The sequence below is a fragment of the Pipistrellus hanaki genome (assembly GCF_964339955.1).
Source record: "Pipistrellus hanaki genome assembly, chromosome: 1".
In the NCBI taxonomy this organism is placed as follows: Eukaryota; Metazoa; Chordata; class Mammalia; order Chiroptera; family Vespertilionidae; genus Pipistrellus; species Pipistrellus hanaki.
The window spans coordinates 209,707,192-209,726,005 of NC_140503.1; the positions used below are offsets into that span (position 1 = coordinate 209,707,192).

Genomic DNA, 18,814 nt, shown 5'->3' on the forward strand with positions numbered 1-18,814 from the left:
AGAGCTCTAACCCGTGTGGCTCAGTGGATAGAGCATCGGCCTGCGGACTGAAGGGTCCCAGATTGGATTCCTGTCAAGGGCATGTTCCTTGGTTGCGGGCACATCCCCAGTGGGGGGTGTACAGGAGGCAGCTGGTCGATGTTTCTATCACTCTCCCTTCCTCTCTGTAAAAATCAATAAAATATATTTTTTTAAAAAGACTCATCATGAGATTGTAACCCCCAGGCACCGCTTCAAACTCAGGAACCGCGCATTCCCACGCCGCCTCCGAGGGGCTCTGACCGGACACGGGTGCGGGGCCGGGGCAGCCCGGGTCACGCAGCAGGCGAGCGATCAGGTTGGCTGCGCCTGCGCTCCCGATAGCCGGGCTGTCGCCTCAAAGCCTCCGGTCAGGGGGCGGGGTTGGGCCCGGGAGTGCGGGCGGCTGGTCTGGGCGGAGGAGGCGGCGGCGCGCGAAGAGCCCGGGGGCTGCGTGAGGCCGGGCCTCAAAGCCCACGGGACCCCGACGCCCACCTTCCGCGAGGCCTCAGCCCCGCCCACAAGCACCTGGCCCCGCCCTGAATCGGGCGGGGAGCCAATCAGCGCTCGCCCTGAAAGTAGTTGCCCGCCTACTGCGGCCCTGCGGCGGTCTATTTTGCGCCTGCGCAGACAGACGCCCCGCGGTTTCGACCGGGTCGTCTGCGCGCGCGCGGCGAAGCGCTCCCGTGAGGCAGTGCGAGGCGAGGCGCGGAGCGCGGCGGTGGCCGCTGAGGGGCGCGGACTGAGCTTCCTGAGGTGGGCGGCGTCGGCCTCGCGGTCCCGGGCTGTGCGGGGGCGCGGGGCTGAGGGAGCGGCGTCCACCACTGGGCCGCCTCCTCCTTTGTCCGGACGTCCCTGGGACTCTCAGGGGCGCGAGGAGCCGGCAGTCGGAGTCCGCCGGGACCGGCGGCGGGGGAGGCCGGGGGGCGCCAGGGGGGCGCCAGGGGCCCCGGGGGAAGGCGGAGGCGCCAGCGGCGGCGGCCGGGGTGACAGCGGGGCGCGGGTTGAGGGAGCGAGGGGCCGCGGGGGAGGGCGGGGACCTGGCGGGTGCGGGCGGGAGAGCCCGGGACTCCGGGCGGGGTGTGGGGTCCCGCGCTGGCCCTGAGGCGCGGGGCGGCGGGGAGGGGAAAACGCGGGCAGACGCCCGGCGCCGCGCAGCCAGGTCCCTGGCGGGCCGTGCAGCGTGTCCGGGCGCGGACTCGGTGTGTTTTACGCGCCAAAAGCGAAGGACAGAGACCAGCCGCCGCCGGTGAGGGTGGGTGGGTGGGTGATGTCGCGGAGACTGGGGAGATGGCGGGGGAGCATTGCCAGGCCCCCGCGGCTCAGGTCTTCCGTGCTGTCTGACGCTTCTGTTTTCCCGGCACCAGGCGATCCTGTCTGAGGCAACTCTGGGCACCAGGCGATCCTGTCAGGCGGAGACGGATGGGCCGCTGAGGTGAGCTTGTAGTTGACCGCGTTTATTTCTGTTTCTTCCTTAGGAAGGGCCGGGAGGGAGGCTGCTTAGGGGCGCGCTGCTCGGTCTTCGTTTTGAATTGCAAACGGATCTGCTGCTCTAGACACTGCAGGTGTTTGGACCGCTCTGCTTTGGGAAAACAGGAGGTTTTCGTTATCACATGCTTAAGTCACACCCTGGTGCTTATTCTGTCTCTTTCCCATCAAACGTTTCCGATGCTACTGCCTCTAGGTTAGATGTTACCAGTGTCGTTGGATATTTATCTACCTTGTCCTGTCAAAGTCGCCTTCGTTGTGGTCTAACACTTGTTTTTTTCTCCCCTAGGATAAACCATTATATATATTCTAAAAATATTTCCCCATTCTCTATGGACTTAACATAAAATTAGCTCTGTATTTGGATTTATTTTCTAAATATCAGTACCATAAACCCATATCAGTTACAGAAAATTTGGCGAGTTAAACCATGAGTTGCGGAAAAGACTTTGTGGAAACATTAAAAAAAATTGGTTATCCCAAAGCTGATGTTCTTAATGGGGAAGATTTCGACTGGTTGTTTGAGACTGTTGAAGGTGAGTCATTTTTGAAGTGGTTTTGTGGGACAGTGAATGAACAGAACGTGTTGTCTAAAGAAGAATTGGAAGCTTTCAGCATTCTTCAAAAATCCGGCAAGCCCATCCTAGAAGGAGCAGCATTGGATGAAGCTCTTAAAACCTGTAAAACTTCTAATTTGAAGATACCTACCTTGGATGACAATGACCTAGAGAAATTAGAGGATGAGGTTCGAACTCTGCAAAAATTAAAGAACCTAAAAATTCAGCGACGTAATAAATGTCAGTTGATGGCTTCAGTAACTAGGCACAAATCTCTGAGGTTAAATGCTAAAGAAGAAGAAGCCACTAAGAAGCTGAAACAGAGTCAAGGTATTCTAAATGCTATGACTACTAAGATTAAGAATGAACTTCAGGCTCTAACAGATGGAGTTGCAAAATTGATGGTGTTCTTCATACCTTCCGATCTGAGTCAAGGGACAAATCTTCCAGTGTTTTTATCTCAGATTTCCTTGGAAAAATACCTCAGCCAAGAAGAGCATTGCACAGCAGCATTAACCTCGTATACCAAAAAACAGTTCTTTCAGGGTATACAAGAAGTATTCGAAAGTTCAAATGAAGAAAATTTTCAGCTTTTTGATACACAAGCACCATCTATTTATGATAACCAAGAAGTCCTTGAGGAGAGACGGCTAGAGATGGCTAGGCTGCAGCTGGCGTACATTTGTGCTCAACATCAGTTAATTCACATGAAAGCACGTAACTTGAGCATGAAATCAAGTATAAAATGGGCAGAGGAGAATCTTCATAGCTTCACTAGCAAAGTAAGTATGAGAAATTAGGCTGGATTAATATTATAATTTTTAGTAATGGATATAGTAGATATTAAAGTGTTTTAGGGCCGGAACCGGTTTGGCTCAGTGGTAGAGCGTCAGTCTGCGGACTGAAGGGTCCCGGGTTCGATTCCGGTCAGGGGCATGTACATTGGTTGCGGGCACATCCCTGGTAGGGCGTGTGCAAGAGGCAGCTGGTCGATGTTTCTCTCTCATCGATGTTTCTAGCTCCCTATCTCTCTCCCTTCCTCTCTGTAAAAAATCAATAAAATATATTTAAAATAAATAAATAAATAAAAATAAAGTGTTTTAGGAAGGAGGCTATAGGAAGTCATTACATTTTCTTGTTCAGTGCTTAGTTGTGATGTGTGTTAGTGTTTCATACAAATAGATCCACATATTAGTGGAGGGCAGAAATAGTAATTATAGCCCCAACCACATTATCTAATTTTATTTTTATTTTTTTATTTTTTATTTTTTAAAATATATTTTATTGATTTTTTACAGAGAGGAAGAGAGAGGGATGGAGAGTTAGAAACATCGATGAGAGAGAATCATAGATCAGCTGCCTCCTGCACACCCCACCACTGGGGATGTGCCCGCAACCAATGTACATGTCCTTGACCGGAATCGAACCTGGGACCCTTCAGTCCACAGGCCGACACTCTATCCACTGAGCCAAACCGGTTTCGGCTATCTAACTAATTTTAAACAAAAGTATTTTTGTATTCTAAATTTGAAATTGTGTCGATTTCAGATACTGAAATTTCCTTTTTATGATGTGTAAACCTTATTTTTATGAGTAAAGAGCCTGTTGCTGTGTTATTGTATTCTACCTTGTTTGCTCTGACTAGAATATAGTGCTAGTGAAGTCAGAGATCCAGTTCAGTGGACTGGAAACCCTGATTCTTTGTTGAGAATGTATAGCCGTATTGCAGATAGTTGTTTGCTGTCTTGGACATTTTGCTTTATTGATAATTTAACCACTAGATAGTTGAGTAAAAACACAACTTTCTGAGCCCTGACTGGGTAGCTCAGTTGTTTGGAACATTGCCCCATGTGCCAAGGTTGCTGGTTTGGTCCCTGGTCAGGGCATGCACAAGAATCCACCAATGAATGAACAGATATGTAAAACAAATAGATGTCTCTCTGTTCTTTCTCCCTCTCTCATCTCCCCCCTCCTCCTTCCTCCTTCTCCCTTTCTCTTTATAAAATAAAATAAAATAAATTAAAAAACAGACAACTTTCTGAAACTGAATACTAGTTACTACCACTGACAAACTGGAATAATGTATGAAGTCCTGTTAAAGACTTGTTAGAATTGTTAAAATCAGCTGACAAACTAGAAGAATAGCTAGTAATTAATTTTGAGAAAAATTGAAATAGCATACATTTGCAATTAGCGAGTAGTGTGCTAATAATTTTTATTGACAAGAATGAAAAAAATCCCTATTTTGACAAACATTACTGTATGTACGTATATGTGTGTGTGTGTGTGTGTATATATATATATTTTATATATATGTTACATAAGGTAGTAATAGCATTAAAGTTTAGCCGTTCATACTGGCTTTACCCTTGACTTGGTCCACACTTTTTAAACTGTGATTTTGGCTTTTGCTAATAGGAAATTGTTTATTATTGACCATATTATCTGCTAATCTAAAATGGAAAGTGAAAATAATTTTAAAACTATTTGAACTTTATACTTACAGTTTGAAATATAATTGCTTTCTTTGTGTAGGTTCTTGGAAAAGATGATTTGGATGCTAAAATTTCTAGCTTGAACATTCAGATTCTGAAACTCAAAGAACAGATTACTCATATAAAAGACAAAAGTTTGCCTGCTGTGGTAAAAAAGAATGCCCAGTTATTGAATATGCCAGTTGTGAAGGGAGATTTTGATCTGCAGATTGCCAAACAAGACTATTATACAGCAAGACAAGAGTTCGTTTTAAATCAGTTGATAAAGCAAAAGGCATCGTTTGAACTTCTGCAGTTATCATATGAAATTGAAATGAGAAAGCATTGGGACATACATCGTCAACTTGAAAAATTGGTTCATGAACTTAGTCAAAGTAATACGATGCTCAGCAAGCAATTAGAAATGCTAGCTGACCCATCAGTATCTCAGCAGGTAAATCCAAGGAATACCATTGATACCAAGGATTATTCTACTCACAGGTATGCTTCATTGTTTCTGTTGTAAGTAATTATTTTCCCTTTAGTTTTGTAAAATACTAGAGAAAGTTTGAGTGGAAATTGTGGAAGGTTAAAAAATTCTTTGCACTCCATTTTTGGCCTTTTTATTCTCCGACTTTTATATGCCTCTTTTTCCTTTTTTTATTACTTGCTCCCTTTACCTTTCAGGTTAAATGTGAAAGTAGCTTCTGTAGAGCTGAGAAAATTGGGTTGGAGGAATTAATATATACCAGGTCTTAATCATCTTTAACAACATTAGATGCCTTATTACAGATTGGGGGCAGGAGTTTAATAGCAGGAAGTTTGAATACAGCTTATGTACAATAGGTATTGCTGGATAGAGAATTGACTGCATTTGGAGAAGGTAGCAGTAGAGAGGGAAGAAGACTTCAATTTTGTGTCAGGTGAAATCTCTGAGAATGAATGCTAGCTCCCCACTTTTTCTGAATGTAAGCAATTGATGATATGGATACTGAAATTGGAAGGCTAAAGTAGTCAAAGGCCTTGCCTGGCCAGTGTGGCTCAGTGGTTGAGTATCAACCTATGAACCAGGAGATAATGGTTCAGTTCCCCGTCAGGGCACATGCCTGGGTTGAGGGCTCTAGCCCCAGTTGGGATGTACAGTAGGCTTCCGATGAAGGATTCTCTCTCATTAATGTTTCTATTTCTCTCTCTCTCCCTCTTCCTTCCTCTCTAATATCAACAAAAATATACTTTTAAAAAACTAACAAAAGCAAAGTTCTCAAAAATCTGGATCCATGTCCAATGCATGGTTGAAAATTCAAATCATCTTTAATGGTTTTAAAGTGACAGTCAAGTTTGTTAATTTAAATATTAATGATGCTCCTTTTTCTTTATCTAGAGGGACTGTATTTGGGATATTGTTAACTGTATTCTGAAATATAAGGTTTAAATACCTATCTTGGATGAGGAAGGAAATGAGTTTTGTTTTTCCGACAGATGTTGGGATGCTGAATAGGGCAGTATCTATAGCACTGGCCTTGGGATTGCCTGGTTTGGGTTTGAGGAGAGACCCAGCCACACTCAGGTTGTCTGGCTTTGGACAAGTTACTTTTTGAGTATACTTCCTGAATTTACATCCATTTCTCTAAAGCTGGGATAGGGAACCTTTTTACCTGCCAAGGGCCATTTGGATATTTATAACATAATTTGAGGGCCATACAAAATGATCAGCTTAAAAATCAGTCTGCTATATTTGGTCAACCATTTAATTAACTCACCCCTAATGCCTTGGCAGGGCCAGACCAAACGATTTTGTGTGCCTTATTCGGCCCTAAGCCAGGTATCCCTCACTCCTGCTCTACAGATTAGGGCTAATAATACCTATGACATAGGGTTGTTGTGAGGCTTAAATAAATAAATCACCTGGGACATAGTAACTGGTCAAGAAATAGTGACTATATTTATATTATTAAGATGGAAGATATAAAAGCATTCAAAAGAGAAGAATTTAAATATCAACAGGTATTCTTAGGGCTATGAGATTATGGGAAACTTTATTTTCTCTGTCTTCTCTTTATTAAAAAACAAATAAGATTAAAAAAAAAAATCTGGACCCAACTCCTGATTTTTCTCTAGGACAAGAGGAAAATCATCTAATCCTGTGTGTGTGTGTGTGTGGGGGGGTGTGTGTGTGTAATGAAACGAGGGGCCTAGATAGGGCTGCCTCATTGCAAAATTTCAGGGGGTGGCATTGACATCATGATTTTAATTTGAATGTTGTCCTCTGGAATTGTGTAGTTCCCACAAGAACAAAGTCTTGGGCTTGACTAGTTTTATGAAATCTGTTGCAACTTGTTAAAATTAAATATGTATCAGCTCTACAAAATATATATTACATATATAATTATATCCTATATAATAAAACCCTAATACTGTATGCAAATTGACTGAATGGCAGAACAACCAGTCGCTAAGATGTGCACTGACCACCATGGGGAGGTGACTGCAGTGGCTATTGGGGGGCAGGACCGGCCAGCAGGTGGTGCCAGGCCACCAGCCAAGGCAGGGGGAGGCCCCCAATCGCCCTGCCCACCAGTCGCCCCACAGATTGGCTCTGATTGCTCGCCAGGTCTAGGGGCTCTACCCTATATATTGGGAATAGTCTCTTAGATTTAAAATTAAAACCTGGCAAGGCTACTCTAACACTGAAAAAAACGATGATGCAGTGATGACATGCATGGGCTCTGGCTGGCACATTTTGTGGTCAGCCCTGATTCTGATACTTATAACTGTGTGACAGAGCCCATTACTTCTCTCTGCTTCATTTTCCACCTACAAGATGGGGGAATGGTACTACTGCCTCAGAAGGATAATGTTCTGTACTACTTTTTATAGTCAGGGCAGAAATATATAGCTGCCCATACAACAGCAAGATGCCTTTTACCTGTATGAAAAGTATGGTCACTGGTGCATGCAGCACCTCCGATTGCGAGGGGGATGTCTGACTGCCTGTTTAGGCCCAAGGGCGCAGGCTGAGCTGAGGGACTCCCCTTTCATCCACCCCTGCATGAATTTCATGCACTGGTCTTAAGAGTGTGTGTGTGTGTATAAGGAAAAGAGCAGGCCCTTTTTATCAGATATGAAATGCTGTCTCTCAGTTTTCCATTTGCCCAGTAGGATTTTCCTGCCATTAATGTTTGAAGTAGTAAAGTGGCTTCCTGGGTTATCAAGATTGAAATAGCAAGTTGGCTATTACTATTTCTGTAGCTCTTTGTTGTTTACTTTTAAAATATTTTACTTAAAAATGTTTTATTGATTTTAGAGAGAAAGGGCAAGGGGGAGAGAGAGAGAGAGAGAGAGAGAGAGAGAGAGAGAGAGAGAGAGAGAGAGAGAGAGAAACCCCCATGCTAAAGGAACATTGATTGGCTGCCTCCTTTATTCCTCCTGCTGCTGAACCCTCTCTCCCCCCTCTGCAGCTAGGGCCTGTGTCCTGACCAAGAACTGGGAATGGAACAGTGACTTTCTGGCTCATAGGTTGACGCTCAGCCACTGAGCCATGCTGGCTCAGCAAGATAGTAGTTGGAATGTTTTCAGTTGCTTGGTTTAACAGCAGGCAGATTAATATATATATATATATATATATATATATATATATATATACACACACACACACACACACACACGCTATATATATATAATTGATTTTTTACAGAGAGGAAGAGAGAGGGATAGTTAGAAACATCGATGTGAGAGAAACATTGATCAGCTGCCTCTTGCACACCCCCTACTAGGGATGTGCCTGCAACCAAGGTACATGCCCTTGACCGGAATCGAACTTGGGACCTTTCAGTCTACAGGCTGACGCTCTATCCACTAAGCCAAACCGGTTTTGGCCAGATTAATATTTTTTTAAAGTTGTTAGCTATCCCAAAAGATGCCCCCATACAGTGGATTGTAATTTTGAAAACTATACTGACTTTAGGGTTTCTTTCTCTAATTTTTATTTTCACATTTTAGGCTTCATCAGCTTTTAGAAGGAGAGAACAAGAAGAAAGAATTGTTTATAACCCATGAAAACCTGGAGGAAGTGGCTGAGAAATTAAAACAGGATGTTTCTTTAGTACAAGACCAATTGGCAATATCTGCTCAAGAACATTCTTCCTTTCTGTCCAAACTGAATAATGATGTAGACACGCTTTGTGATGTTTTGTATCAAGGAGGAAACCAGCCTTTGCTTAGTGATCAGGTGGGTGCTTGCCATACAAGTATTTAAAAATGGTTTAAAAATATTGTTCATCGTAAAAGGTTACTAAAGAAAATGTTCATATGAGGAAAATATTACCCCAAATCCTATTGCCCTAATGCAGAGTTTATTTTTTACATATCATATTTTTTGTTCACATGTAGATACATTTTTTTCAGATAGTTTTTATAGTGTACACAAAATTCTTAAATTTATGAAGTATTTCAGATATACAAGAAAATGTAATACTAATGCTAAGAATTAAAATAGCAATTATAAAACCACCCCTGTATTTTTTTCACCTGCCTTAGCAAATACAGGATTAGAGTTATATTTTTAAAATACTGTGTATACTTAGTGATATAATGCTCCTTCTACTGGTGTTCTCCTCTCTATGCTTACTTTTATTTGCTTACTTTTATTTGCAGTTTTATTAGAAATATATATTCCTAGACTATATTATATGTTTTGAGCTTTATATACATAGTATTTTATATGCATTATTCAGTAACTTTTTTTGTTCGTTTTTTAATTCTCACCCAAGGATATGCTTTAATTTATTTATTATTTTTTGGAGAGAGAAACATTGAAAAGTGTATGTGCCCTGACCAGGAATTGAACCCTCAATCCTTTGGGCTGTGGGCTGACGCTCTAACCAATGAGCAACTGGCTAGGGCCACAAAAACTTTTTAATTTGATGTAGTTGCTTATTCAGTTTGATTGTTCTATAATTTAGTTGTAATTGCAGTTTCGTCCTGGGAGGAGAGGTAAGTATAACTTCCACCTACTTTACTGTCATCTTGGATCTCCAATTTATTTTTATTTTTATTTTTTGGTTTTGTCAGGTACTCAAGTAAAGTATGAGTGTATGTTACTTGAAGAAAACCTACTACTGAGTAAACTTACCAGTGTTCTTTATACAGTTTTGGATATGTCCATAGCACAAGTTTAAATAATTTTCTTAATTTTTGATGTTACAGTACTCTGTTGATTTAATTATTGTGTCATAATTTCTGTAACCAATTCACCATTGCTAGATACTGTGATAGTCTTTTTCTTGTTTGGTCTTAAATGAGATCATATATATAGCCTTTTGTTGTTGAATACTTTCATTTGGATGAATTCTTGGAAGTAGGATTATTTGTTTTCTTGAATGTGCACTTTTTCCCCCCTTTGATACTGCCATTTTGCTTTTTAAAGCCACCAGCATAATTTAAATGTCCACCATTGATCATATGGTATACTATCAATTTATGAATTGTTAAGAAAAAAACTATCTATTAAACTGACACAATACATTTTTACTTAGATTTTTTATTTTATACTTATATCTTTTAGGTGTAAATAAATTTTTATCATATTTTAAATATACATTAAAAGGGGGAAAATAGCCAATTTAAATATGGTATTTCTAAAGCTCCACATTTAGTCTAATTATTCCATGTTGTATGGTTGTTTTTTTATTCCTCATTAGAATATATTTTTCCCCATTCATTTCTATAGAGAGTGGAAGGGAGGAAGGAGAGGGAGGGGGAAAGAGGGAGAAACATCCACCTGAGAGAGACACATCCATTAGCCGCTTCCCACCAGTACTGGTGCTGGGGAACCTGCAGAATTGAACCTAAGGGCTGTTTCTCTAACCACTGTACAACTGGCCAGGGCCTTGTATGCTATTTTTTGACTCAAAGTTGTAGTCTATATTTTTCCACAATAAACGTTAAGAATGTTGGTGATATCAAAACAAACAAAAATAATAGTCAGATTAAAAAGTCGGCTAATGACTTCAAGGAATATTTCTCCAAAGAAGATAATACAACTGGCTAACAGGTTATTATTAGAATTACCAGGGAGCCTGTTGAAATACAGCTTCCTGGTCCTGTTACAGAGTTTGAGTAATTTACTTTTTTTTTATTTTTTATCCTCATCTGAGGATATTTTTCCATTGATTTTTAGAGTGACATAGAGAGAAGAGTGGGGAGGGGAGAGAGAGAGAAAGAGAGAAACTTTGATGTGAGAGAGACTCATCATTTGGTTGCCTCCGCTCTTGCCTAGACTGGGGCCAGGTACCTGCAACAAGGTATGTGCCCTTGGCCAGGAATTGAACCGGTAATTCTTCATCTGTGGGCTGACGCTCTAACTACTGAGCAAAACCGGCCAGGGCCAGAGTTTGAGTAATTTAGAGTGAAGTGTTGTATAGGAATCTGTATTCATAACAAGTACCCCAGGTTATAACCATGCTGGGAACCTGTGGAAGGTTATGAGGGAGGTAGAGCTACAGGTTTTCTGAGAACCTTTTTGGTAAGGAATACTGGCTGTTAATACTTGGTTAGACCGCCATGGAAACTTGGTAATAAGCTGCTTTTAATGTTAGGAAGTGAGAAGGATTGTAGAGTATTGTATAGTTTTATCTTCAACAATTTGGGGGGAAAAGGGAAAATGAAGATTTTTGATGAGGTAATTCTTTTTCATTGGTATTCTTTATTTCAAGGCTTTCTCAGTTTCTCTTAATGTCTAAATAAATAGAGATTAGGTTAAAACAAGGTTTGATTAATCAGAATGTAAGCTCCATGAAGGAGATGGTGTTCTTTCTTACAATCCATAGAGTTAAAACAGTACTTGGAACATGTACGCATTCAGTAATACTAGTATTTGTTGAAAGTGTGAGTATACAGAACAGTTTTTATATAACAGATACTCTTCAGGGAAGAAGAGTTTGCTTTGAATCCCTTAAAATTGCTATCAGGAGCTGCTGTAATTGATTTTACATAAAATTTATATTAAAACTATGGATTTTTAATTGAGGGTCATTTATTGTTAAAATGGTGGGAATGATTACATCATTTACATTTTTTCTATATAAGTTGCATTTTAAATTTATGGTGTTGCAAATAGTGCTTTTGCATTAAAAACATTTTAATTTTCCTTTTAGGAGTTAACGGAGCAGTTTCATCAAGTTGAGTCTCAACTGAATAAGTTAAATCATCTTCTCACTGATATTCTTGCTGATGTAAAGACAAAAAGAAAAATTTTGGCATCTAATAAACTGCATCAAATGGAGAGAGAATTATATGTATATTTTTGTAAAGATGAAGATTATCTGAAAGAGATCGTGGAGAATTTAGAAAACCAATCAAAAATTAAGGCTGCTGATCTCAAAGATTGAAAATTACTACATACTAAATCTTTACTACATATGCTATGTTTTAATGTTTTACATATTAGGAGAATATAGCTAATAAACACTAAGAATTTAAGTTTGAGGTCAATGGAACATTTAATGAATTCAAGTATTATATTGCCCTGGCTGGTTTGGCTCAGTGGGTAGAGTCTCATCCTGTGGATTGAAGGGTTGGTCACAGGTTCGATTCTGGTCAAGGGCACATGCCTGGGTTGCGGGCTTGATCCCCAGTGGAGGGTGTGCAGAGGGCAGCCGGTCCGTGATTCTCATCATTGATGTTTCTGTCTCTCTCCCTCTCCCTTCCTCTCTTGAAATCAATAAAAAGATATTTTTAAAAAGTGTATCAGTTTGTTGTTTTTTTTTCTATAACATGTTTATTCAGAGTACCAGTGCTTACTATGACTTGAACATTTGCTTAGTGCCACTTAGTCCTGGTAACTTTGTATTTATAAGGAAAACACATCACAGTAGCTGTCCCCTTATCTGCAGCTTTGCTTTCTGCTGTTTCAATTACCCACAGTCAACTATAGGCTGCAAATACTATGTGGGAAATTCCAGAAATAGTTCATAAGTTTTTTTATTATTTCAAAAAATATACATATTTTTAAAAATAATAAAATATGTATATTGAGAAAGAACCATTGATCAGCTACCTCCTGACTAGGAATCAAACCATGACCTCCTGGTTCATAGGTCAGTGCTTAACCACTGAGCTACGCCAGTTAGACTAGTTCATAAAATTTCATGCACACCTGCTCTGTCTAGTCTGTAACGTGAATCATCCTTTTATCCAGCACGTCTACACTGTGTGCTACCTGCCTGTTAGTCATGTAACTGTCTTGGTTATTGGATCAGCTGTGCTTATGTCCAAGTCACCCTTACTTTACTTAATAGCCTCAAAGTGTAAGCGTAGTCACGTTGGCAATTCAGATGCGCCAAAGAGAAGCCATTCAATTCTTCCCTTAAGTGAAAATGTATGTACTGTAAAGGAAAGTGTGTATAGGGTTCTGTCTTTTTTTTTTAAATAGAGTTTTATCTCTCCTTTACTAATTTTTTTTAAGAAATAGAAATATTCTGCTGTTAAATGTTTTTAAATTTTGTAGAACTTTGAATCAGCATTGTTAAAGCTGTAAGCTTAATATATGGATAGATAAGTCTGTATTTGACTGTAAACTAAAATTCTGCCACTCTGACTATTCCGTCATCATTTTCCACTATAGACTTTGAGTCTTAATGCTCTTACTTAGACCACAGCAAATGTCAAGTCTCCTTGGCTCATTGTTCATTTTACAGACAGGGTCCTGGGGCTTCAGAATTTCTGCAAGACGTTTCAGTGCTGCTTTAACTTCAGTGTGACTTACACGAGTGACTTTCAAATGAAATTTCAAAATTTTTTAGAAGTGCTTGCTCAAAGGATGTACGATGCTTTTTAAAAACAATCCTCACTCAAGGAGCGAGGATATTTTTCCCATTGATCCTAGAGAGAGTGGAAGGAGGTGGGGAGAGGGAGAAATGATGTGACAGAGACACATTGATTGGTTGCCTCCCACACACGCCACTACTGGCGGCAGGGATTGGACCTGCAACCCAGGAACAGACTCTTGATCAGAAATCAAACCTGAGCTTCCCCTTGCCCCTTTAACCACTGAGCCGCACCCACCAGGACAGATGCATAATGCTATTATAATTATTTTTTGAAAAAATACTGATTTTTTGCCGAGACCGGTTTGGCTCAGTGGTAGAGCGTCGGCTTGGGGACTGAAGGGTCCCGGGTTCGATTCCAGTCAAGGGCATGTACCTTGGTTGCGGGCATATCCCCAGTAGGGGGTGTGCAAGAGGCAGCTGATCGATGACTCTCTCATCGATGTTTCTAACTATCTCTCTCCCTTCCTCTCTGTACAAAATCAATAAAATAAAAAAATAAAAATAAATAAATAATAAAAAAAATACTGATTTTTTTACAGAGAGAAAGGGAGAGGGATAGAGAGCTAGAAACATCAATGAGAGAGAAACATCGATTAGCTGCCTCCTGCACACCCCCTACTGGGGATGTGCCCGCAACCACGGTACATGCCCTTGACCGGAATTGAACCTGGAACCTTTGAGTCTGAAGGCTGACGCTCTATCCACTGAGCCAAACCAGTTTCAGCTTAGTTTCTTTGGTGTGAAAAAAACGTTGGACTGTAATAGTCTGGATACAAGTGTATTTGAACAAATAGAAGTTAATTTTAAGAGTTGGTATGAAATAATTTGAAGTAGCTTATCAGTTATTACAACAAATGCTGCTTTAATGCCTGATTTATACATGGCCTCTCTTATATGCCATGTAAGTTTTATAAAAAGATACAGGTATTACTTTCAAGAATGACCTACCCTTGATATCTAAAAACCTAGAATGTGATCTTTATGGAATTTTTCAACCATAACTATCAGAAAATGGGTATGCATAGGTGACAGATGAGCCCTGATAATTTTTGTAATGCATTGAACAAAAATGTTCTGCCAATTACTGCATTTGTACATTATTTAAAATTTATGAAGTAAATCTTAAATGTGCTTGAAAAACATTCCTCCCCCCCCCCCCCCCATTCTACTTTGGACTAGATAATGAAAAATTTTCTGCAGCAATGTGGAAAAATATGTCTCCTGTTTCCTGATTAATGAAATAAATTCTGTTTAGATTAGTGCCAAATATGTTAGATGACCAACCAGCTATTTGGTGATTGGTGCTGTGGCTTCCAGACCATGATCTCAGCCCAAAGGCCCCAGTATATATAGCTGAGCAGAGTGAGTGAGAGGATGTCAGGTGGTTTGTCAAAATCATGCCATTCAGTTAGAAATGATGGTCTTGTATATGTGAAGATTATAATAACAAACTAGGAAGTATTTGAGTCAGTTGCTTTACAATTGGTTAACTAGAAAATATGTTCTTTGTTACTTATATATCATAATACCCCCAAAGGAGCCTCTAACCATTGCTTTATTCTTACGATCCTATGTGTAAAAGGGAAAATTGATACCTATTTATTGTGGTTTTTAATATAAAATATTTTATGAAAGTCTCTACATTTCAGGTTTCTTGTTTCTTATTTTGAAGGCTCAAAATTAATATATAGGTGTTTTGTTTATCTTATGTTTAGGAACTTATGAAAATGGAAAATTATGAGGCATTTGTAGGCTTTGATCTCTGTCAGATACCACTTTCCAGTGTTGCTCAGAAGATTATGTCTGCTATGCACTCAGGTGATTTAGCGGAGTCTAAGAATTGGAGAGAGAGTGAAAAGAGTGAGTAATCTTTATGAACCTTGCTGTCTTGTTATTTTGGTGTTATTAATTTTTAAGACTAAGAGTTTGAAAATGAAATGTAGCAAAATTATTCTAGAGAGCCGGGACCGGTTTGGCTAAATGGATAGAGCGTCGGCCTGCAGACTGAAAGGTCCCAGGTTCGATTCCTTGGCTGCGGGCACGTCCCCAGTGGGGGGTGTGCAGGGGGCAGCTGATTGATGATTCTCTCTCATCGATGTTTCTGACTCTTTATTCTTCTCTCTTCCTCTCTGTGAAAAATCAATAAAATATATTAAAAAAAATTATTCTAGAGAACGGAAATTGGGTGGGGAAGCTCCTGCCTGCAAACAAGTGAAGTCCAGCTTTCCCTCCCTTTACTCGCATTCAGTGAGGACTGAGCCCTTGTTTTTAAATGGAACACTTCCTTGCCCCGGGCATTGCTGTCAGACATTCCCTTAGAATCCCATGGCTGTTTAACTTCAAAAGACTTGGCTCCTCCACAGTGTCTGTGCTTCCACCTTAGCGCGGGTCATTGAGCCTGTGCACAGTACAGTCAGCCCTCCATAGCCTCCGATTTCAAATCTGCAGGTTCAGCCACCTGCAGATAGAAACATTAGCAAAAAACAAAAGTCCCAGAAAATTCCAGAAAGCAGCAAAACTTGAGTTTGACACGCACCCAGCACTATGTTGAGTCCACCCAAATGAAGTGATGTGTAGGCATACCCTGCTGTGGTCTCTGCCAGTAGAGATTATATGTAAATGCTGTGCCATTTTATGTAAGAGATTTGAGCATCCACGAATTTTGGTAGCCCTGGGAGTCCTGGAACCCATCCTCTAATGATACTGGATGACTGTATTTACTTATTGTGTGTGGTGGACAAGAGAAGTGGTATTGTTTTTTGTTTGTTTGTTTCTTTTGTGAATCCTCACCTGATGATATTTTTCCATTGATTTATTTTTTTAAGAGAGGGAGGAAAAGAGGAAGAGAGAGAGAAACATTGATGAGACATCGATTGATTGCCATCTGCATGTTTCCTGATGCAGACTGGGGATCGAACCTGCAACCCACGTATGTGTCCTTGACCAGGAATCAAACCTGAGACCCTCGGTCTGCAGGCTAATGCTTTAACTACTGCACCAAACAGGCCAGGGCAAGAAGTGTTTTTGATGATATATATATTGTACTGACAGAAGTGTGTAAACTCTTAGGGGGAAAAGGTTGGTGAATCTGTGTGTGTGTGTGTGTGTGTGTGTGTGTGTGTGTGTATACAGATTCACCAACCTGTGTGTGTGTGTGTTCACGATGTGGTATAATAGTGAAAGCTGTGACTGAAATATTTGGAACACTTTTTTTCACTAGCAAAGTAGTTTGTATTTTAAATTTGTAAGTCTGGGCCAATAAGTTGTTTGTTTCTTTCCTCCTAAGTTATGAGTGAGATATAATCGAGTAAATGAGATGAAATAATTGAGAGTATTGACAAACATTGCAAACACTCTTATAAATGCAGTTTCTTAATTAAGATATAATATAACATTTTATTCCATTTTTGTTCACACATCTGTTGCTTGTGTGTCTTATAAAAGTCACTAATAAAGTCACTTGTAAGGATTTTTGGGTGTGGACTATACCTAGTGTTTTAGGGGTAATGATGCTGGTGGTGGGAGTAGTAAAAAAAGGCAATCACTGAAGAGCTTTCTCCTTTCTTCTGTATATATTTGCTTTCTAAAAGGCAGTGTGCACTTGACAGGTGTAACTGTACCTCCCTTCAATAACTGGTAATGAAATGCCTCTGGTAGGTAATAATAATGTGAGTCTCTTGAGGAAAATTTCTGCTAGTCACCCATCTCACAAACGCTCTTGTCATAAAATAAATCTCTAGTTTTTATAAATTTATTGAGAAGACAGATAATAGAAAAATAAGTTTTTATTTTTGTCAGGTTTTATAAGGATTGTTATCTGTTGTCACATAACACCATTGCTGCTAACTTAGTGACTTAAAACAACACATTTGTTATCTCACAGTTTCTGTGGGTCAGGAGCCGGGCATAGCTTAGCCGAGGCATCTGCCGGGTTGCAGTTGGAGGTGTCAGCCAGGGCTGGAGTCTCATCTGAGCCTCAAATAAGGAAGCATTCGATTCCAAGTTCTTGGCAGAATTCAGTTCTTTTCTATGTAATGTGGCCATAGGCATCTTTTCATCATATAGGCACTTGCTTTTTCAAAGCCAGCAAGAGTGTGTCCCCAGCATGACTAACATTACAGTTTTATGTAGCATAATCACAAATATCCTGTCCTTTGCTTAATTCTGTTGTTTAAAAGTGAGTGGACTCAGGGGAAGGAGTTTACAAGGGCATGAATACTGGGAGGCATGGGTCTTGGGACCGACCCATGAGTCTGTCTACCACCGAGTCTCACCAGTTTTATTATTTCACTAGAGGCCTGGTGCACAAATTTGTGCACCACTGGGGTCCCTCAACCTGGCCTGTGGGATTGGGCCAAAACCAACTCTCCGACATCCTCTGAGAGGTCCCGGATTGCAAGAGGGTGCAGGCCAGGCCGAGGGACCCCACCCGTGCACAATCAGGGCTGGGGAGGGATGTAGGAGGTTGGCCAGGTGGGAGGGACCACAGGAGGACTTCAGGAAGTGTCTGGCCTGTCTCATTCAGTCCCGATCAGCTGGACCCCAGTAGCAAGTTAACCTACCAGTTGAGACATCTGCTCCCTGGTGGTCAGTGCATGTCACAGGGAGCGATTGAGTGGCCTTAGCATATCATTAGCATATTATGCTTTGATTGGTTGACTGGACACTTGGCATATTAGGCTTTTATTATATAGGACAGGAATTTGAATTAAAGTTGGATTGCTAATGGATTATTGTTGAATGATGCTGGATATAAGACCTAATGCTTCCTGGGTTCTTTGTCACATGCTGAGCTGTTCTTATCTCTTGAAAGTAAAATATTGTAAATCAGCATTTAATTTCTGAGAGCGCATTTCATACCAAGAATATATCAAACTTGCACTCAGAAATCAATGAAAATAAGCTACAAATATTTGGTTACAAACACTAAAGTATCAGTAAAACCAGACATTATTAATGTTATATGTCACTTTGGGGTCTACTTTTCTGATCTGCTAGACTACCCGAGGTATCTTGAGATACATATTCAGTAAGGATTGGACTGCATAAACTTTTTACAAGATTGATCTCTTATTTTAAAAGCCTCTGCTGTGAAGAAGAAAAAAATATGCAAAAACTAAAAATACAACTTCAGACCCTCTCCTTGCTCAGCGACAACCATTTCTCATTTAATCGCGAGCATTTTGCTCCAAGAGCCTTTGTGGCAAAGACTGTGCCTTTTTTTTTTTTTTTTTTTTTTTTCATATACCATTGCCCCCCGCCCATACATGCCCTCCCTCCCCAGAGTTTTGTGTCCATTGGTTGTACTTATATGCATGTATACAAGTCCTTCGGTTGATCTATTATCTCCCCCAGATCTCCCTACCCTCCCTGCTGTAATTTGACTGTTTGTTGCTTTACTGTCTCTATATCTATCTTTTGGTTCATCTATAATGTTTATAATGTTCTT

General features: G+C 40.6%; 2 protein-coding genes across 7 annotated transcripts in view; both read left to right on the forward strand.

Moving 5' to 3' along the window:
* Positions 1-679: 679 nt before the first annotated feature.
* Positions 680-12,281, forward strand: HAUS3 (HAUS augmin like complex subunit 3). 4 transcript variants are annotated; one of them, XM_084878925.1, is made up of 6 exons: positions 680-774; positions 1,418-1,453; positions 1,796-2,845; positions 4,599-5,038; positions 8,537-8,765; positions 11,692-12,281. In XM_084878925.1, exons 3-6 carry the CDS (start codon positions 1,937-1,939, stop codon positions 11,923-11,925), a joined length of 1,812 nt encoding a protein of 603 aa, XP_084735051.1. In that variant the 5' UTR covers positions 680-774; positions 1,418-1,453; positions 1,796-1,936; the 3' UTR covers positions 11,926-12,281. The 4 variants fall into 4 exon arrangements, with proteins under 4 accessions (XP_084735051.1, XP_084735054.1, XP_084735053.1 ...); XM_084878927.1 differs by having other exon boundaries at positions 688-774; positions 1,386-1,453; XM_084878926.1 differs by lacking the exon at positions 680-774 and adding an exon at positions 1,295-1,385.
* A 2,799-nt stretch (positions 12,282-15,080) lies between these two features.
* POLN (DNA polymerase nu) overlaps positions 15,081-18,814 on the forward strand; it is a 63,890-nt gene continuing 60,156 nt past the window's right edge. For all 3 annotated transcript variants that reach the window (XM_084878892.1, XM_084878893.1, XM_084878894.1), the window contains exon 1: positions 15,081-15,225. In XM_084878892.1, coding sequence (XP_084735018.1) covers positions 15,087-15,225 — 139 coding nt within the window. In that variant the 5' untranslated portion in view covers positions 15,081-15,086. The remainder of the gene's footprint in view (positions 15,226-18,814) is intronic.

Coding starts and splice junctions, on each gene's coding strand:
- HAUS3 (XM_084878925.1), top strand. CDS start 1,937: ATGAGTTGCGGAAAAGACTTTGTGGAAACATTAAAAAAAATTGGTTAT. Junction 2,846..4,598: donor TTCATAGCTTCACTAGCAAA/GTAAGTATGAGA, acceptor TTCTTTGTGTAG/GTTCTTGGAAAAGATGATTT. Junction 8,766..11,691: donor AGCCTTTGCTTAGTGATCAG/GTGGGTGCTTGC, acceptor TTTTCCTTTTAG/GAGTTAACGGAGCAGTTTCA.